This window comes from Paramacrobiotus metropolitanus, unplaced genomic scaffold, assembly GCF_019649055.1.
Source record: "Paramacrobiotus metropolitanus isolate TYO unplaced genomic scaffold, Prichtersi_v1.0 Parri_scaffold0000056, whole genome shotgun sequence".
NCBI classification, from domain to species: domain Eukaryota; kingdom Metazoa; phylum Tardigrada; class Eutardigrada; order Parachela; family Macrobiotidae; genus Paramacrobiotus; species Paramacrobiotus metropolitanus.
The window spans coordinates 463,130-484,947 of record NW_026570276.1 but is presented as its reverse complement, the minus strand read 5'-3'; the positions used below and the strand labels follow the sequence as shown (position 1 = coordinate 484,947).

The following is a 21,818-nucleotide window of genomic DNA, read 5'->3' as shown; positions in this document are numbered from 1 at the left end:
CTTCACTGTACATGTGGATTTATATCACCGAACAACATTAATAACACTTATCCAAGTCGACAAATTTCATGCTCATCTCAAGTTCGTAACAAAGCCGTAAATCATGAATTCGCAATCGGTTACGGTTTGTTTTTCTTCTTTTACTACGGACCAGCACAGCAATTACGACTACAACATAATTTACTACTCTAGATTGTGAAACTAATGATCAGTCTTTCGTTCTTCTCCGATGCATTTGAATTTTTAGAGAAACTGCATGTGACAAGTGTGCTGACGAGACTGAGAGCCGCGTCGATGGCAGAGAAACTGCAGGCGGATTATGTGACTGTGTACGAGGTACGTAGGTATTTCTCGACTACGCCCGACTGCATCGGCAAGAAACTATACGACTGCAGCCGTTGCATTAAAATATAATTTACTATGCGCTTTCTAATTATTTCGCCGCTGGTGCACAGGTCGGCCTGCTAAAAACACTACATTGTTCGGCTTGTAACACTACATTTTTCGAAAAATTGTACTACTTAAAATTTCTGACGGAAAATTACTTAGAACTGACGGTCGACTAACGCTAAGTAAATCGGCAGCTGTACCGTAATCACTCCGTAGGCGCTGATAGTATAGATAAGTGCAGACAGCAGTAGGAAAAATGTTTTGAGTATCCACCAGACAAATGGTATCTGTAAATCCAGTTATCCACCTACCGTAAAGTTAAGAGTTACAGGAGACTGCGAGTTACGCTATTCTTATAATAAAATCGGGTTTTGAGTTATTCTTAGAGTAAATAATCGTATAAATACCTGTAGGCTGTACATACGATATTCATATACCTACAATTTCCATGTGAGTTGCGCTTTTCCAATGACGATGTGCACTTTAAAGTTAAAACCCGAATGAAAACACTCGCGCACACGTTAACTAGTTAGAAAACGAAAACATTTCACTATCGGGAGTCCTTTGACGGTGCATTACACCACTGCATTACACAGGTAACACAGTGTATCAAGCGTGCCGGCGATTACCCGTGATATCACTCGTAATTTCTAAACACACATTTTTGTTAGCTCGCTTTGTGATACTTTTGAGTTTGGCTTTTGTTTATAAATTGGAAACCTGTCATTCTGAATTCAGACTCAGGCTCAAGATAAAGATTCGTATTGCTCAAAAATACAGCAGAAGTATATGACAGATGTGATACATTCGCTTACCAAGAAAATTCCAAGTAATTGTTACGTAATCATTCCGGGCTACGCATGCAACATTTAAAAGAGAAATATTCAACACAGAACATGCAAGCAAACAGGATCACAATCGGGGAAGAGATAAATCGGCTACAACACCGCTCCTTCTCAAATCGTGGATAAATGGGTCGCCCCGGTCGTCATCCCGCGGGGCGGTCCGCCGATCCGCTGCAGCGCGTACACCGTCACACTCAATCCCATCCACAGCCCCACCGTCACCAGCAGTGCGAAGGTACTGAAGGTCCTCTCACTACCCACATCCACCAGTTCCGCGGCCGTCACGAACAGCATAAACAACGCCAGGATCCCGACGAGGATGGCCAAAACTCGCAACCCGTGGATGATCACCGCCAGGACCCGGTACAGGACGCTCTCCACACACCCCACCATGGCGTCGCCCATCTCCTCCGCGGACTCCACCAGGACGTGCTCCACCCGGGTGGTCATGCTGGTTTTAACAGGGGGCGGGGGGTGTGCCCTGTGTGGGGCGGGGGAGGAACGGGGGGACTGCAGGGAGTGGAGGGTGGCGTGGCAGGTGTGTAGTTGCTCCTCCAGGTGGCGGATGGTGCGCCTAATAAGGACGTAACGCTGTTATGTAATTCGCGAAGTAAGTACGCTGTGTTCGTACTTACTGTGGATCATTTGTGGAGGGGGTTGGTCTGACTGCGGTGGAGGGTTTCGCGAGGAGCCACGGAGGTATGGGTGAAATCCGGCCATTCCTGATCGTCCAGCAGCCCCTGCAGCATGTCGTCGTAGTCCAGGGAAGAGGCCGCAGCGTCCAGACTGCACGTAGCGAGGTACAGTATGATCCACTCCCAGAAATACGCCATTCTTCAGCAACCACGAAATCAGGAAACTAAAAATGGATCTTCACGATAACCAGTATGCAAACTGAATATCGCTCACGATAACCAATCAATACAAACTGATTTCGACTGACACTGTACATAAACTTTTCCCACTACAATATTTTAGGCACACGGAACTGTACAGAAATGAAATCAAAATTACTGAGAATAAAATAATTGAATGGGAAAGCTGTTCTTCAGTGCGTACTGGCTGTACTGCATCCATTACCAGTGTAAGTACTCCGTACTCGTAGTACTGAAGCCGTACTTGACAGTACGATAATCGTACAATGTACGACAAAAAGAGGTTGAACCGATCAGTCGGTCCGCGGTTCAAAATAACCTCGCAACGACACGCCACCACTAAAACTTGGACGCTTACTCACTACTTTCAGACGCTCGCGCTCCGTGAATATCAAAGTGCAGCTATACTAGCTGCATATCAAAAGGTGTAGAAACAAATTTTAAACTTTATGATACTAAACCTGTGGCTGTTTATGGCGAACAGCACAAATTCTAGCCATTTTGCTTTCCCATAGACTTAAGCATTGATTGCAAGCCAAACGGTTATGCGCACAGATCCTATGTTGTGCCTACGAGAAAGCAAAATGGCTAGAATTTGTGCTGTTCGCCATAAACAGCCACAGGTTTAGTATCAAAAGTTTAAAATTTGTTTCTATATGCATATGCACTTTGATATTCACGGAGCGCGAGCGTCTGAAAGTAGTGGTGGCGTGTCGTTGCGAGGTTATTTTGAACCGCGGACCGACTGATCGGTTCAACCTCTTTTTGTCGTACATTGTACGTACTGTATTCTCGAATCTCGTATTCGACGTATTCAACGAAGTATTCAACAGGTGATAGCTTTATTGGTCAAATCAGAATGCGCTACACAATTATTAGAAAAGACAAACAAACTACAACAGAAAAATTTCATTCAACAGGTTGTAGCAGATTGCGGATTGCCATTGGCCACTGGTCAGTTGCCACTGGTGCTGCCTACCGCTGCACCGCAAGTGCTGCTGGTCCCGAGTACGTGCACTGACCCATGTATCTATACATTACGAGGATGTACAGATACACTACTGCATCGTAAAGATAAGTTGTTAGTGCGTTAATACTGTGTTAAACCATTAAACTAAATAATACTCGTAATAATTAACGTTTAGCGATTTCTGGACCATTAATTTGCCAATTGAGGCTGGTACAGCGGAGGTGGTGAGTGTAGCCCAAGGCCCAACTTGGCACCGGAAACCAAGCTGGTCGGACTACCGCGTGTGAACCGTCCGCGACCAAACCCCTTTATTGATAAACCATGATAAAATTAATGATACATGACAAACAGAATGATAAACATAGATGGGAGTGGAGGGCGGGTTTCGCTTTCGACGGCAAAACTTTATAAATATTTTCAAAAACAAAATGCACAAATACAGCAAAATATTAGTAACCTTTAATAAGTATCATGGTACGAATACAAACTATGCACCAGAACAAAACAGGGTTCACAAAAGAAAAATATGCCACGTCCATCGAAGTGTATGCAAAGCAACGCGAGAAACCTCCGATCGCCCGTTAACGACAGTTATTGCTGTACAGTAACTGCCATTATTGGTACATATGCACTTTTATTTGGCAGTGGCCTTTCCAAAGAATATAATATAAGCCAGCGCTAGTGCACACTAAATAAAATGATCGAAGTTTTGTACATGTTACATAATTAAAAGAATGCTGTTGAAGTGCGCAGTAACGTACAGACGTTATTAGAAATGCACTGCTGCACGAAAAGACTTACGTTCAATATCGACAGAACGGTTGATTTGCTTGCACCTCTCGGATTGATCGCAGCTGCGGCTGCTTACCAGTAGTTAGTGGTTCAAGACTCGCCTTTTTCCCAGCGAAAAGGCTACAACTGTGATTTGCCGTACGACGGTACGTAGGTATGCAACTTTAACACATTAAGGAAGATAACAGCACAACGCTGGCTTAACGCCCTTCCCGCGAAGGTATTCGGAAACTTCCTGGATGACCAGACTTTTGCGTATTTCTGTGGGCCTGTGGCTTGACGCAAAGATCGTGGAGCGGCATTCATTTGCGAGATGTGGTGAAGAAGATGCGGAAAACGGATACCATGGGCCAGCCTGTAAAAAGTGTACTGAGAGAAGGGAACGCCATAACGGCATAAACGAAATCATGATTCGAGCATTATGCAATGCGGGCATTGAGTCATATCCGGCGCCTATCGGCTTTTTGCGCGAAAATGGAAAGCGCCCGGATGGAGCCACGCGCAGGAAGTGGTACCGGCGACAGCCTTTAGTATGGCACGTGACCTGCATAGACACTATAGCGGATTCGTACATCGACGCGACCTCAACGTGTGCTGGCGTCGCTGCCGAACTGGTTTTCAGAGAGAAGATGGAGGAGTACAAGTCGCTTATTGATCGCTGCTTTTTTGTCCCGTTTGCATGCGAGACTTTTTGCTCTTGGTGTGAGACAGGCATTATTTCGTTAAAGGAATTGGGAAAAAATTGTTTTTGAGGACGGACGAGAGTCGCTCTACTTGTTTTATGTTTCAACGTTTAGCTTAGAGATTATGCGTGGCAATGCTATGAGTGTGTTATGCACAGATCCTTCTCATTTTACCTGGGACAAGTTCCTCATTGGATTGTTATTATTGAGCGAAGCTCGCTATGTACTATTATTATTATTATTATTATTCATCGTGGAGCAGGTAGCCCATTTCCGGCTAGGGTGACTTTCTAGCTGGGATTTTAAACCTGGCCAAAAAGCAAAATCGAAAAGTACGAGTGCAGATAGACAGAAAAGACGTCTTAAACAGAATTGACACGGTTCAAAGCTTGCTTAAAGGCACCAATTGTACGAATATCGAACAGATCAGAAAAATTAGAATCAACAAAAAATGTCCACAATTTATTAAGTTTCCAAGCAAAGGTCGTCTCGCCAACTTTCTTCTTCGCTTCCGCCTTGATCAGGATGCGGTTTCTATTCCGAAGGTTGTACGGCTTGATACGGTCATCAAATTCCACCATCTCAGAGATGTACTGCGGCACATGGAATTTTTCCGGATGTTTGATCTTGTATAACCATATCGCTTCCCTTTGTTTCCATCTCGTGAAGAGCGGTAAGATCCCATGTTGGTTCATGAACGATTCCGTGGGTATCTTTGCGTAGTTTGCAGCCGCTCGGACACCGTTACGATGCATCGCGGCCAATTTATCACGCAAGCGCACAGATGCCCCGCTCCACACTGTAGAGCAGTAGTTCAGATGCGACTGAACAAAGGCATAGAAAAGCACAATGCGTTGGGATGTTGGCAGGCCGACTTTAACACGATTTAACAGTGATATACCGTACCGAACATTCTTTTGGACCTTTTTAACATGGTCAGCCCAACTGAGATGTTCATCCAGTATCACTCCAAGATGTTTCACTGACTTTTCTGGAAGTAATTTATGACCGTTCAGCATTACGCTTACGTTGGTTTCGCGATTATGCGCTGAACTTATTAGTAACAGATTCGATTTTTTCTCGTTGACGAACAACCGGTTGGAATTAAGCCACTCACAGACTGCCGGTAGTGCTTCAGTTAGATCTTTTGCTGCGTCCGCTTTCGTGTTAGCAACAGCATAGCAGATGGTGTCGTCAGCAAAGCTTTCTAAATGCACGTTTGGTAGCCGCAGTTTCAGTAGGGCATTAATGTATATTGTAAATAAAATGGGACCAAGTATAGACCCTTGCGGAACGCCTGCCATGCCATGACGTACACGTTGCGAGCGGCCGGTCAGATACGAATAAAACCATTTTAACGCTGAAGACTTTACTCCTATATCACGGAGTGTCTCCAACAGAGTCAAATGGCACACTGACGAAAAAGCTCTTTTCAAATCAAGAAAAACAACTGCAACACACTTTTTGCTATCGACAGCCTTTTTCCATGTCTCCGTCACTTTTAACAATAACGTTTCATATGAATGGCCGTTACAGAAACCGGATTGGTTAGGCGCAAGAATGCCTTCTTTTTTCAAAAATTTGTTCAGCTGCAGTTGGGCGCATTTCTCAAACAATTTTGACAAATTACACAAAAGTGAAATAGGACGAAATTCATCCGGTGTTGTTGGATGAACAGTTTTTGGTAAAGCGATTACTTCCGCCATTTTGAAAATTGACGGGAAGACATTTTTTTTGAAACACTGGTTTATCAGATGGGTTATGGGCTCAACCAGTATAGGGGAAATTTCCAGCAAGAGTTTATGTGGTATACCATTCGGTCCCGCACATTTTCTCTTACTTAAGATTTTCCCAAACATTTCAGCAACCACGTCTGGAGTAACATGATCAAATTCAAATGTCGCCCTATCAGCCTCCTTCGGGATGACAGCCACGGGGTGCCGTTTACCGTGCTCCCCCATTGTAGCGAAATGTTTGTTTAAATTATTTAAATCGAAGTCCAGATTATCATTTTCGTTGTTCTTTCCTCGCAAACGGTTAATTTCGCGCCACATTATTTTTGAATTTTGTACATTTTGTTCGAAATACATTCGCTTAGCGTTCTTAATCTCCGTAAATAATTCTCGCTTCAAGTTCTTAAATTGTTGACAATTGCCTTGATACTTAGAGGCACTTTTCGACAACTTCTTCCGCTTGTATGCGAGATTTTTATTTTTTATCAGACGTTTAATGCGACCGTTGGTCGTTTAATGCATTAATGCGACCGTTAATCCAAGGTGCACTGCTATTCGAGGCTCTTTTCGATCGTAACGGATAGCACCTGTTAATTATTTTAGCTAAACCACCAACAAATTTTGAAACTTCATCATCGACGTCCGGATAATCAACGTAATTAACGTAATTCTTTGTAAAATCAAAAACTTGACTTTTGAAAGACTGAAAATTAGTCGTTTTCCAATCACGAAAATAAATCACTCTGTGCTCCGGTTGTGCGCACTGAAAAGCGGAGACCGTTTTGCACAGCATATGATCTGAACAACTTACATCTGACGGTTGGCACGACACGTATGAATTCTTAGGACTGCACAATATTACGTCAATCTTAGTGGATGTAGTGATTAAGGTATTATCAGATTGTCTCAGGCGATGTGCTACCCGAGTGTGTCCGATTACCTTATCTTCGAAGGAAAATTCATCTACAAAGTCACTGTACAATTTGACATAGGGGCTTGAGGAACCAGGGGAGGAATCGATGTTCAGATCCCCCATGATCATATGATCGCTGCCCGGATATTTTAACAGTACCTCCCGCAAATGATTGAACAACGCTTTGGTTTCGACAGAATTCGAATCAGGCTGACGATACACGGTCCCAATAATAATTTTGCGATGAGAAACAGTGAGTTGTAACCACAGACATTCAAATCCCTTAGAACGAAACTTCAGCTCGACACGCTCAGCCGTTATATGTTGAGGTACGTAGCATAGAATCCCACCACCGCGTGTTTTACCATGAATATCAGGTCGATCGCTACGAAATAAACAGTATCCGGGAATGGAAAACAACTGATCAGAATCCGAAGGACGGAGATGAGTTTCAGTGACAGCGAAAAACTTCGAAACATTGTCATCAATGCAAAGATAATTTGACAGTAAATCAAGCTTATGATAATTATCATAGGGCAGCCCCTGGATGTTGAGATGGTGAAACTCCATAGGAGTTTTTTGCCGACGGCATGTTAAAGGCTCAACACAGCGTTTAATGTCATATATCAGAAGAACAAGCAAAAAATTTTACGTATTCTAGTGCCAAAATGGAGCAAGAAATATGAAAAGTGAAAGCTTAAAGTAAGATTAATAAGCACTGGCTGGTCGGATCTAAATTAATCCGCCAGCCAGCTTCCCATATATGTAGTATTATGTACATATCAAGAGATTGAAATGATACAGCACAATATTATCATAGATTTTATTCCTTAAATTAACATCATGACAGTGGCTCCACTTTCAGTTTGAGTGGTGTAGGCTGTACTAAACCGTTATTAATTTTTATTTCAAATTACTAGTAATGTTTACAAGTATGTAGGCAATGTAGCTGATGGCAAAACACCTAATTCAAGAAAAAGCTACCCGTATTGTTTGTGACATCTGCCCTTCTCGCGGGCGCCGTTAACATATGGTGATGTAGCGTGCAAAATATTTCAAAGCTCAAATAGTTTGACAAATGGGTATAGCCCGTGTTTTTGAATGTCCGCGCTCGCACAAGTCTAACGTTCTGTGTATGTAGTGGATGGGCCCGCGTTCGCGTTTTCCTGAAGGTTTCTACTTTGCAGTTTTGGCTTAAGTCCAAGTATATCAGTCGCGGTACGCCGTCAGGCACTTACGCGATTGCGACACTTACCCGGTTGTTATGTGCTGCAAATTTGCTTTCCCTGGTAAACCATATCAATGCCTTGCCTTGGATAGAGCGCTGCTGGCCTCCCAATGTCCTTGCATCATATTTGCTCTTTGCAATTAGCAGTTTCTAAGCGCTTTCGGTTGCGGCGCTACTGTAATACCATCTTTCATGCCAAGGGAAAGGATATTTTTTTACTTTTACTCTCTTCTTTAGACAACTGCCATTTGGCACAAATGATTTGCAACAGATCAGCAAGTATAGTAAGAAACTATTTTTCAACAAAGTACAACATAACCCCGAGATTTTGACAGTTTTGCCATAACAACGTCAACCTCTACAATCTGATCATAGCTTCTACTGTACAGTGTGAAACTTCAGCCAACTAAAGTTTCACATCCATCTCTCACGCTCTCCACGAAGTCGGCGTGCTAACTTCCTGTCTTTCGGAATGATGGTTACACGTTTGGCATGGATGCACACAGGTTGGTATCTTCGAACAGACCGACCAGGTATGCTTCCGCGGCTTCCTGCAGAGCCGTGACAGCTGATGAGTGGAATAGGAGATCGGCTTTGAACTAAGTTTGAAGTTCCGAGAGATTCACGGACTGGCGGGTGAGGAGTTCCGTGGACTTCTGATAACGACGGATTTCACGGGGGGCGACGGTGCCTGGACGGTAGCGATGGGGCTTCTTCACACCTCCGGTGGCGGGAGCGGACATCCTTGCGGCGAGGGTGTAAAACTGGCGGGGAGCTATACTACCGGTGCACTTACGAGCGGTCTGCTTAGTACGGGGCATTGTAGAGCAATAAAGAAATTAAATGCGAAATAACAAAATAATTAAGGCCATAAAAGGTTGAGAACTCCAAAATGCAACACTAACGCGTATCAAAGCCCAAAGGCAAATTCACTCCAAAAAAATGTAAATGTAAAAGTGGAAGCAAGGTAAAACAAGCCGAATTAATAATTACCAGCAACGCTGTTAATCCTACATGTTCGAATACTGCTTTAAGTGGCTTTAACCATAAGTTATACATCAGCTCGTAAAGCTTTAAAACTATTTTGGCTCCGCCTTCACATCATCATGGGTTAAGAGTATCTTTTACTTTCTTCTCTTTAAATCAACATCCTTTAACTGCGATATGTAGCACACTCGTTTCTTTTGGATATAGGGTTTGCTGAGTCTGAAGCGGCTCATGCAGACGAATTTTGGTATTATAACTTTTATAAGCATAATCAACCCAACTTTACCATTCATTACTGTTGGGGGGCGCGCTGTTGTTTTCCCCGAGGGCAAAGTATGGCGCCAAATACGCCAGTCCCAAATTTTGTTAATTTTATATGGGAAATTCAACACTTTTTTCCCGCTAGGGGGGGCGCGCTGGCCCTCCCCCTCGCGACGGCCCTGGTATTACGTACTGACATGTACATATTGTACGTAATAAAGCACATAATTATTTTGTATATGTATGCACAACACGACATCACATTGAGAAACTGGTGGCAGCGGGCAAAACACTGCATTTTCAGGCACAAATAACAGCGCAAGCGAGCTCAGTCAGCCGCCAAACACAATACCGAGCCAAGAGATTTACTAGTACCGTACATTACACTAAATACGAAAATAAATCCTTAACCCGTCCAACTTTCGCATAAGTGATATTACACTGACCTTGAAATCTGCAGATGTTTATGATTCTCTCCTCAGTTTGCAATGTTTTATGCTTGGCTTGCTGATAATAAATTGCACAGTCACAGTACACCTATGACTGTGTAAGACTGGTAGAAAGAAATAACGACCGGATGTTTTCAGACTGCAATATAATTATTCTTATTGTGTTTTCGGGTTAGTAAACGTAGCTTTCTACCGAATCGATCTCATATTCGGACGCAAACTGGCAACTTAAAATGAAATCGCCCGGACTGCGCTGGGACGTATTCCTAGGGTACGCATACAAGAAATTTCGCGCTGCAAAGAAGATATTCCAGTACGTTTTAAAATGATGCAGTTTATTAGAAACTTTTCCCACGGGAACCTCCGTAACCGAACTACATATCTCCGTAACCATCGAAACGGTACCGGACACCAGTTCTACTATGACAACAACGCCCACACGCGCTCATTGATGCCCTGGTTTGTGCTGAATATTATCGCTTGTGTTGTCGGAGCGTGTCTGACCATCGTGCTGGTTGTCATCATTATCAAGAAACGCCACTACCGTACCGGCTGTCATATACTAATTTTTCAGCTAATCTGCATTGAGCTCATCATGACGGCTGTTATTAATCCGCTAATTGCGCTACAGGAAGTTAGCATCCTTCGGTTATCGTTTTACGGGTGTAATACTGTCGACCGCATTAGCTTTGTATTTCTCGGAGTAGGACAGTGGACGCCGCTCCTTCTGGCCGTCAATCGCCTTGTCGCTTTGTCATTTCCGCAATACTATACCCGGCATTTCAATCGCGCACCGGTTGTAACTGCCATTTTTGTTCTATCCTGGTGTGTTCCCGTATTAACCTGCATTCCAACATTACTGCCGGGCAAAAATGGTGATATAAACGGTGCCTGGCGGATCTGTAGTGCTGCGCGGAGATTTTCTTCCGCTCTGCCAGTCATTAAAACGGTTATAGCGATATGTCTGTATTTTCCTTTAGCGGCCACTTTAATGTTGTATACCGTATTATTCCTTCGACGTTTCCGTCGGAAACGAAGTGTTAGCGTAGCCATCGTACCACCCGCAGTATCCCAGCGCTACCATCGCCGACTGCAGGTTGCGTATACGTTGTTGTTGGCAACAGTGTGGTACTGCCTGTGCTTTCTGCCGCACGGCACTCTCGGATCGATTGTTACCATGTTCTATGAACAGCATCTGTCGGTGTTTATATGGATACGAATGCTGTACTTTTTTGGTTATATTGGGACTCCGGTAAGAGACTAACGTAAGCAGTATTAAGGAAGGTATGCATGTAGATTACGCACGTACACGAGAATTTTCGCTTTCGCGCGTTCCCAGACCAGCTGTGTGGCATTCTGTAGCGAGGCAATTTGCACATGGACGACTCCAACAAAAGCAAAAATATTCGGGTGGGCAACATTTAAGGCTGACCTTTTTTGTCACCAAGAGCTTTGTTCGGTTACAAGAGAGTAAAAATTTAGTCTACATAATTAGTATTCCGTACACTTTTCTGACAGTTTTGGATGATACTGCCAGATCAAATCGAGTCGTTTCTATGTGCAGACTGCAGTTATACTTTATACAGAATAACGGGACCCAATCTGGGATGTGAATGTGAACATAATCTGGGATGTATTGATGAAAAACCCAGATCGGAGCCGTAGTTGACGTCAGTGTCAGGGTGACCAATAGTTAAATTTTAAAAGAAAAATAAAAATTTTTCATTGCTTTTAGGTGATTTTCTTCGTGGTTGCTAATCAGTACAGGGACGGCGCACGCGAACTCTGGAACCCGGTCAAAGATTGCTTAATTACCATAATCGACAATTTAAGAAAAAGGAAATCGGTGGGATTTTGCAAATGTTAACGAACAGGAGGGTTCTCCAAAGTAACAAACATAACACGTCGAAAACAATTGGCTTGATTTTTAAAGCGCGATAATGTGCAAATGTGAAGGGTTTATCCTGTCTCTACTTTGTTTCGAATTTCGCACTGCTGCCTTACACGAAATCGAATTCAAAGTTAAAAAAAATAAATTATTCAGAAAAGAAGTCGTAAACAACTCAGGTATCACGGCATCCTAATAATAGTACGGCTTAGCAATCGCAGACGTATCCGATCCGGCCTCAATCGACTCCGATAACCCCTTTATATTCAGTTGTATGCACTGATCACCGGAACCTTGCAACGCACACGGTGGCCCATTACTTATTTGTCCGACTTGTGGAATATCGTTTGCACTGCAGCCGTACTTGCTAAAGAACGGCGTTATGATGGCGTCCAAACTGCTTGTTTCTGCAGCGGATAACTGCGTTGGATCTTGTCGGACGACGGCATACACGTATGGCGCTCGACAGTTGGCACTAGCCGGGTCAGGAATGATGCAGCCATAATACAAAGCCAGTTTACTGTCCAAGTATAACGTGGACAACTGGAAAAAGACTGACCACAAAGAAAACAAATTACGAGCGAACAAATACAATGAACAAAAACTGTACCTCGATTGCCAGCTTGAGATACGGGTCCTAAAAGACCGTCCGCCTGCCCGTTTACTCCCATTTCGCCCAGATAAAAACCATGCAAACAGATATCGTTGACGACAACATATTCCATCCACATCAACTGCGCCGTTACGTTTGTCAATGGGAAGGATGATTTGCCGAGGACGTGCCAATACAGCTGCGCGTTACTCACATTGCTTTCTACGGATTTGAAGCGGTATCCGTACCACATACCGGCCATCTATAAATTGAGAAGCTTACAGCTTTGATATTTTAACGTTTCTCCCAGTGCAGGCTCAACGTTGTAACCCGGCTATGTACAGCATTATTTCATAATGTTTCATAATTGTTTCCTAATACGCTTTGCACAGCCGTTCCTAGTACTAATAACATACCTGTGTTGGATCATATGACATTTTGGCCAAAATAGAATTCGGCAGTTGGCAAGTGGACGGCGCCGGTGCTCCCGCTCCAGCGAAATTCCCGGTCGGCTGTACGGATGTATTCATCAGCTGCAGACCACCAACCAGTTTGTTGCTGCAGTCCGGGAAATCAAGAAATGGGCAGAACGGTTGATCGGTGTACACCTGCAATGGAATATCCATGGCCTTGGCGCAGTACGGCGCGAAGATCTGATCGATAATGGCATCAAAGGCCGCTTTATCGCTGGCTGTCAGGTCAAGTGGTGAAACTCGCGTTTGGGCAAAGACCACCGGGTTCGCGCAGGTCCCGTTGGGGTTCCTCCCGTAGCATCCATATGCAACAACCAGTTTGTTGTAATCGCGATACAGTACTCCGTAGCTTCCCTCTCCTGTGAACAAAAAAACACTCACGAAGTACCACCATAATGCGGGGATGTTCTGTTCAAGCTGTGTCTTACGCATGACGTAATTGTCCTCTACCACGGCCACATTTCCCACCAGTCGCCCGTCCTCTGTGTACAGACCCGACCAATAATGGTTGCGGCAGGTATTATTTTCCGGAATATTGTACTGCGCATACTGCGAGCTAATGGCAAGCGCCGGCGTGTTTGTCAGAGTATCCACTGTCTGGGCGACACTGGTCCAGCGAACCTTTTGATTAATCGTACCCTGCGGTTCCAGGGCGTTAGCAAACTGTCGGTATTTGTACCAATCGCCCACAATCTGCAAGAAAATGAATATTTAATTATTGCAAATTTATTTCAAACCAAAGTGTATCTGCCTGTTGTGGAATGTTTTTGTCGCCTGCTTGTGGAAGAATAAACCACGGCCAGGTTGGTTGACATTCCGTCTGCTGCTGTGCCCAGCTGGTCATGGTTTGCACTGCAAGCATAACTATCGATGATAATTCAGCGCAATCTAAAAGTAGATAACACTGACGTACCGAAGAAGAAAACTAAAACCGCCATGTTCATATGCTCAAGCTGTTCCGGCATGCTAGACAGCAGCAGCACCGCGGTTGTCTCGAAGGCGGAAATGCAGAGTGTAGACAAACTACGACCGCTGCATTTGTATCCAACGAGTGTCGGTCACCCGGGGACTGTTCGTTTACCCCAATAAATTCCGATTTCTATTTGAGATTGTACCAGCGGAACGTGATATACTTATGGTTTTTTCATCAGAATCATCCATCACTAAATAGTCATCGAAACAAACTTGATGTTCTTTTGTCACAGTTAACGCTTATGTGATAAACGAGACGTACAATAAAACCGGTAACGGCAATCAAGTGAAGTAACGATAAAACTAATATTAAAGTCGATCAATAATTCACAATCGGTAGAAACCCATTTTTGAATGGCAGGTTGGCACTGCAGTAACGCCGTTTTCCAAGCTTTAGCCATTCCTTGTTAAGTAATTTTGCCACGCTTTGGTCTGGCAGCGCCTGCAAAAAAGGGCGAACGTACTGTCCTGGTTACTGCATTTTCTTATTAGTTTTTCTTCCCGGTTGTAACAATCTGTACAGTGCACAAAAAGTCTACTCATACTCCGGCATCCCAGCTGCCTGCACTTTGAATTAAAAGGGAACGAGTATTTGTTGGATTTTGGGAATGTTGACGAACTGAGGTTACCTCCTTGGCTTCTCAAAGAACTACCGTCGGTCAATAACCACAACAAACATAATACAAAACGTTTGGGCAATTTCCGTAAAGTGGTGGCTTGCACATACGCAAGTACTGCAAAAGATACTCAGCACGATAGACAGAGGTTCTGGGACAAAATTTTCGGTAATTAACGTTTTTTCAGGTACATTTCTCGTACTTCGACAACGAAGAAAATGAATAACTAGGGTCTTCAAATTCGAAGAAAATCTGGTGGCAAGGAAGCCAATAACCGTGCAAGCTATCTTTTCGAGGACCGAGAAACACCGAGCACCGACGAATTCACCGTGCATGATCGCTTCGCGAACCGAATCTGTGGGCATGACCATGACGTACATTACAGCTATCTCGTGCGGTTGAGCAACCATACCAAACCTAGATTTTCTTTCGAAATGAGACCTACCCCAACGTTCCGTTTTCATGCAGTCACATTGAATGTTCACGTCATAGAATTTCGCATTGTGCATCAATTATTCACGAATATTTATGCCTTCCCAGGTCAGGACATGGCTTTAAGACTGTGGCAACATTAGCAAAATAAATTAATTGCAAGAGAAAGCATAAACATAAAGCCTAATTTAATACGAGTACGGCTTAGCAGTTGTCGACGTGTCCGATCCGGCTTCAACTTTTCCCGCCAGTCCCTTTATATTTAGTTGAATGCACTGATCACCAAAACCTTGCAGAGCGCACGGCGGCCCATTACTCGTCTGTCCGACCAGAAGGATGTCGTTGGCACTGCATCCATACTTGCTGAAGAACGGCGTTATGATGGCGTCAAAACTGCTTTTGTCCGCAGCCGACAACTGCGAGGCATCTTGCCGGGCAACTGCCGACACGTACGGCGACCGGCAATTGGCGCTGGTGGCATCAGGAATGATGCATCCGTAAAACAACGCGAACTTGCTATCCAAATATAATGTAGTCAACTGGAAAAAGACTGAACGCAAAAAAATTTATTTACTAGCTGAATAACAGTCATCTTGCCAGCGCGCAAATGCGGTGTTAGACATAGTCATCTGTTAGCGTGACAGTAGCAGTGTATTCTCCCAGTTGCAGTAAAAAATGTACCTCGATCACCGCCTTGTGGGCCTAATAAACCGTCAGCCTGCCCGTTGACTCCGAGTGCTCCCAAAAAGTAGCCATGAAGGCAGGTGTTGCTGCTGCTGACGACAACGTACTCCATCCACATCAGTTGTGCTGTCACGTTGGACAACGGAAAGGACGATTTACCGATAACGTGCCAATTCAGATGCGAATTACTCACGGCGCCCTCAACCGACTTGAACCGGTATCCGTACCACGAACCGGCCATCTAATTATGCAAGGATACCCAGAATTAAAAACAGCAGAAATACTCATATTTGTATTTACGCTGAAATCATGCCTGTGTTGGATCGTATGACGTTGTCGCCAGAATGGAATTTGGTAGTTGACAAGCGGATGGGGGTGGCGCTCCCGCTGCCCCAGGATTCCCGGTTAACTGAGATGATGTGTTGATGAGCTGGAGTCCTTCGACCAGTTTGTTGCTGCAGTCTGGGAAATCGAGAAACGGACAGAATGGTTGGTCGTTGTAAACCTGCAGCGGAACATCCGTGGCTTTGGCGCAATACGGTTCTAGGATTTGGTCGATGACCGCATCGAACGCCGCTTTATCGCTGGCTGTCAGATCAGGTGGAGACACTCGTGTCTGTGCAAACACCACCGGGCTCGCGCAGGTACCGTTGGGGTTCCTTCCGTAGCATCCATAAGCAACCACCAGTTTGTTGTAGTCATGGTAAAGAACTCCATAACTTGCCTCTCCTGCGGACAACAATATTCTGATAACACAGTGCTAAAATTCAGGAACTCTGCAGCGTTATCTTACGCATGACGTAATTATCCTCCACTACGGCCACATTCCCCACCAGTCGTCCGTCCTCCGTGTACAGTCCTGACCAGTAATGATTCGCGCAGGTTTTGTTTTCCGGAATATTGTACTGCGCAAACTGCAAGGTGATGGCCAGCGCCGGTGTATTGGTCAGCGTGTCGACGGTCTGGGCGACACTGGTCCAGCGAACCTTCTGGTTAATCGTACCTAGCGGTTCCAGACCGTTGGCCAATTGGCGGTATTTGTACCAATCGCCCACAATCTGCAACAAAATTTTGATTCTAATTTCTTGAATTAATTGGGGCTAAAATTGTACAGAGTTATAAATATGACACAATTGGTGTTTACCTGTTGTGGAATATTCTTGTCTCCGGCTTGCGGCAAAATAAACCACGGCCAGACCGGTTGGCACAATGCCGGTTGCTGCGCCCAGCAAATTAACGTCTGCGCTACAAGCGAACAGACGTGGAAGTTTAATATGAACAAGATGAAGGTTGTTGCTAACTTACAGAAGAGCAAGAAGAGAAGCGCCATGATCGTGTACTCATCTTGTTCTGGCATTGTTTAACAGGAGCAGCAGCGACACGGTATCGTTAAATTCTATATGCTGACGGAAGTGCGGACCGACGACGATCGACAAAACGGCGCATGTTGTACTCGTATTTGTATTCTAAAGAACGTTGATATCCCGGAGGCACCGCCAGCTGTTCGCTGACCGCGAACAATTTATAACTGCCATTCAAGATTGCAGCAGCATAAGCTAATAGATGGTTATATGGTGTCTACATCAGCATAACGATTACCTTACGTTAGACTTGTTACCACTGGGCACTGGTTAACGAATAACGCTTATGCGATAATTAATGTAAAGATTACACAAGTTGCATAATCGAAGATGCTAGTTAACGATGATTGTTAATGCGCAATTCGCAGCCAGTTATTTTCTGTTTTACCGCTACAGCTTGATTGCTGTACTGAATGGCTGGCAGTGTGGTTCTGTCTAGAATCTTACCGTGAACTTTGAGATACCAGCGAATTTCCTTTTGCAGTAACCGACTTAATGGCAGTAACTGACAAGGTGCGAAATCATTCTTAGTTGCTGGACCAGCGATATAGCTGCTAATTTTTAACAAAATTGAAAATTTTAGTATCAACATAAAGATTTGAGTCGTACAAGGTTGTGGCAATATGTAGCCGATGAGAGTTGCGACCTCTGGTGGTGTTCATAGTCAGTGGTAGCGTACCAAGCATTTTGGAAAAATATGGTGCGTAAAGTCAAATCTGGCGAAAGGTACCGACAACAGCCGAATGGGGTGGGAATACTCAGTTTGCTTATTCAGTCGAAGTATACATTGATGCTGGTCATAGCGCACGATGTGGATAGTTTTTTCGCCTTTTTTCGATATTAATAAATATCATTATCTTTATGGATTTCCACTAGTTACTTCAGTTTCCAAGATTAGGTATATGTGATTACAAATCAGCGTATTGAGTTCCTTTTGCAGTAACTGACCTAAGGGCTCAAAGTGCGTGTACTGCCTTCTGAGTATTACCAGCAGATTCTCCTTGAGAAGAAGAATAATAACCTTCCTGTTCCGGCGGCAAGCGCGCTTCGGGTCATCCAAGTAGATTTTAAATTTTTGGACTGCAAAATGCGTGAAGCCTACTGAACCCTTTGGAAGTCACTGGTGCGGTACAAATCTGAGTACGGGAGTTGCTAGCTCGTTGCTTCCGTAATATGTAATCAAATGGAAGAGTCAGCTGGCGTTGCTTTTTCAGCAGTATTAATTATTAAGGTACCAAGCTTAATTTAAATAACAACAAGTGCGAAAAAACGTTTCGTCATTGGAACATCCAGATCTTGTCCACTCGGAGAAATTTCTGCTGCAGTAAAACTACCCTGATTTCGCCGGCCACATATTACCTAAAAATGCATTCACCGTACATGAATATTACCAACGCTATCGTGTTAAAGAGAATAGATATACTGCTAAACACTTGTCCATAGTATTACATTTTGACCGCAATGCATATCTTCGTTCCCTGACTCCAGGGTTCGCCGTGTCAAGTTTCGCCATCATTATTGGCACAGTGTTGACGAGCTTTCTGACTATACTTAGAAAGGTCATTATCGCGCCGGCTGTCAGATACGCATTCTGCAGCTCCTGTGCGTCGAACTCATAAAAACCTGTAGAATCGAGTCGGTCATCAGTAAATAGACTTCTCACTCGTTTCGCTAACCCACTACCACTGCACCGTCGTAGTTGAAAAAATCGGATTGGTATTGGCTGCGGTGAGCCAGTGGACTTCCTTTTTTGACCGTTAGTCGTCTAATTGCACTGTCATTTCCACGTTCCTATGCGGTAAACTTAAATCGTACGCCGGTAGTGATAATCAGCCGCGGGTTTTCCTGGTTGATTTCTATCAGGAGTTGTATTCATGTTCTTGTTCCTTCCGTCAACCATCAAATGGCTTTGTGGCAGATATGTACGAATTCTGCGGTATCAAGTTCTGTAGATAACCTTCCAAAAGTGGTCATGGCGATTTGCCTGTATTTTTCTTTAACCGCCACTTTGTTGACTTAAACCGTTTTATCTGTACTCGTTCGACATTCATTTCCGTCACATGCAACGCATCCGTATTCCGTACCATGACTTCGCTGGCAACAGTATCCTTGCGCTATCGCCGCCGTCTCCGCATGAGTTAGACGCTGCTAGCGGGTTCACTGTGGTATCTGCTATGCTTTCTGCCGCACAGTATTTTATCGGTGAATTTTCCGTCGTTTTATCGAGTTTACGTATATGCGGTCATATGAGTGGATACGCACTGTTTACTTCCTGGGCTACGTGGGCACGCCGGTAAGGATTCTCTGTACAGAAACGCAATTATTGCGCATATACATACTTCACTCGCATTTACGCACTAACAGCGTAATCTCGCTTGATGGTTGACCGTAATTAGCTGAATAATGTGAGGGTAAAAAATCGGCGATGCTCTTTTTTCCATTTACGCTTTGACGCATGCATGCGCTTTGACGTATTTTCCATAAACTCTTTATGGAATGTCCATAATTCTTATTAATTTGTCACTGTTTTAGGTGATTTTTTTCATAGTCGCAAACGATTATCGAAACAATGTGCGGGACTTTGGAATTTTACTAAAATTCCCCCTTTGATTGCCTGATTCAGCAGAGCAAATGAAATGGATAGATCTCAATTTTTTCTTGATTCTCATACATGCCTTTAAGTGGCCGGCCTTGAATTTTCTCGCCGGTTTACGTGGATACCGTTTAGGCGATCCGATGGAGTTATTTTCCCCGTCTTCAGGGCTCTCGAACATTTTTGTTTTTTTTACAATCAGGTACAAACAGGACCTTCTCCAGCGTAACACAGGAACGTTATGGTTGTGCCTAGAGCCGAATGAACGTTGAGCATCACTGAATGTGCGTCGTGGTGCTAAATCATATACCTGTGTAAACCATAGCATCGCCCGGATTCATCCATACTGAGCGTATCACTTCTTATAAACAGATTATCGGAGCCGATTGAGACGGGTTCCGACACCTCCATACACATAACATAAGCCGCAATCATATTATTATGACGGATTGTAATTTTATATGGACGTGCTTGTGGGTATTTTACTTTGTTTGAGTTGGTTTTCCTGTAACATGTAGCCCTGCGGGCACGTTGCGTAAATCAGCGGCTTTCACAGAAAGCCAATACAAAATTCACACATAATCGATGAAAATTTTGAAACTTGGCTAAAATTCGCATTTTTTTTGCAAAAGCAGAACTACTAGAGTCTCTTCGGCATTAAAGTTTGCTGCATTAAAATTCTACATGACATTCGTTGGAGAACACAAAAGCTGCAGTTCGTTAACATTTCCGCATAAATCTTTTCCTGAAGTTATCCACTGCGGTAACAACGCGCAATTTGAAGGGATTCCAAAGTTCTTGTAAACCATCTTTATACTGATTGGCAACCAGAAAGAAAATCACCTAAAAATATAATTCTTCTGACATTATCTTGAATACGGGATACGATTATTTGACAGTTGGCGATACTGTGCAAAACTTTTTAGATTCTTCGTTAACATGACCAAAATCAATGTCTTACCGGTGTACCCGTATAGCCCAAAAAATATACCGTTCGTATCCAAACAAATGCAGGCAGATGTCGTTCATAAAACATGGGAATGACTGACCCCAAAGTGCCATGTGGCAGAAAGCATAGACAGTACCACACGGATGCCAAGAACAATGTGTACGCAATCTGCAGTCGACGGCGGTAGCGCAGGGATACAACCGGCAGCGCACTGCTAACGCTAACACTTCGCATTCGACGGAAATGCCGCAACAGCAAAGCCGCATACAGCGTCAGATTGGCCGCTAAGGGAAAATATAAACAAATCGTCATAATCGCTTTGATGGTTGGCAAACCGGAGGAAAATCTCGGCGCAACAATACGAGGACATTTGGGTGCTGTGAACATACCCTGCACGATTAGGCTGCGATGAACAGCCGGCTAAATTTATAGCTGTTTGCATTCAGACTGTGTTATCAGTAGCGTTGCGAGCTACGGCTAACCAGCTGTTCATCGCAGCCTAATCGTGCTGGGTATGTTCACAGCACCCAAATGTCCTCGTACAGGTTCGCCACGTAATACTGCTCAAACCGATTTTAACCGGCAATAATGTAGGAACACAGGTTAAGACAGGAGTTAACCATGATATTACAAACGTGGCACTGACGACCGGTGTGCGATTGCAGTGTCGAGCATAGTACCGCGGGTAGGACAAGGCGATAGCTCTGTTGATGGCTAAAAGGAGCGACGTCCATTGTCCCACTCCCAGAAAGATTAAGCTTATTTGGTCAACCACATTACACCCGTAATACGACAGATAAAAGACGCTGATATTAATGTCGTGTAGGGCAATGAGAGGGTCAACAACAGCAGTCATGACGAACTCCACACAGATTAGCTGCAAAATGAGTACATGACAGCCGGTACGGTAGTGACCTTTCTTGATAATGCTGACGATCAGCACGAGAGTCAGACACGTTCCAATAATACTAGCGATAATCGTCACCAGAAACCAGAGAAGTAATGAGCGGATGTACGCGTCGTGGTCGTAGGAAAGCCAGTGCCCGGAGTCATTTCGATGACTACGAAGATATGTAGTCCGGTTACGGATTTTCGGGTATGAGAGATTTGTATACTGTAACATATTTATAG

At 44.1% G+C, this 21,818-nt stretch overlaps 2 protein-coding genes across 3 annotated transcripts; both read right to left on the bottom strand.

Moving 5' to 3' along the window:
• Positions 1-1,168: 1,168 nt before the first annotated feature.
• Positions 1,169-7,932, bottom strand: LOC129592853 (uncharacterized). Its single transcript, XM_055488989.1, has 3 exons — positions 7,229-7,932; positions 1,871-2,094; positions 1,169-1,809 (listed from the first exon to the last, which is right to left on the bottom strand). The coding sequence occupies exons 1-3, from the start codon at positions 7,769-7,771 to the stop codon at positions 1,347-1,349; spliced, it is 1,230 nt and encodes a 409-aa protein (XP_055344964.1). The 5' UTR covers positions 7,772-7,932; the 3' UTR covers positions 1,169-1,346.
• A 7,306-nt stretch (positions 7,933-15,238) lies between these two features.
• On the bottom strand, positions 15,239-17,206 carry LOC129592863 (uncharacterized). 2 transcript variants are annotated; one of them, XM_055489005.1, is made up of 6 exons: positions 17,090-17,206; positions 16,929-17,029; positions 16,578-16,842; positions 16,098-16,513; positions 15,782-16,025; positions 15,239-15,650 (listed from the first exon to the last, which is right to left on the bottom strand). In XM_055489005.1, the coding sequence occupies exons 1-6, from the start codon at positions 17,139-17,141 to the stop codon at positions 15,289-15,291; spliced, it is 1,440 nt and encodes a 479-aa protein (XP_055344980.1). In that variant the 5' UTR covers positions 17,142-17,206; the 3' UTR covers positions 15,239-15,288. The 2 variants fall into 2 exon arrangements, with proteins under 2 accessions (XP_055344980.1, XP_055344981.1); XM_055489006.1 differs by having other exon boundaries at positions 16,929-17,024; positions 17,090-17,197.
• Between the last annotated feature and the right edge of the window lie 4,612 nt (positions 17,207-21,818).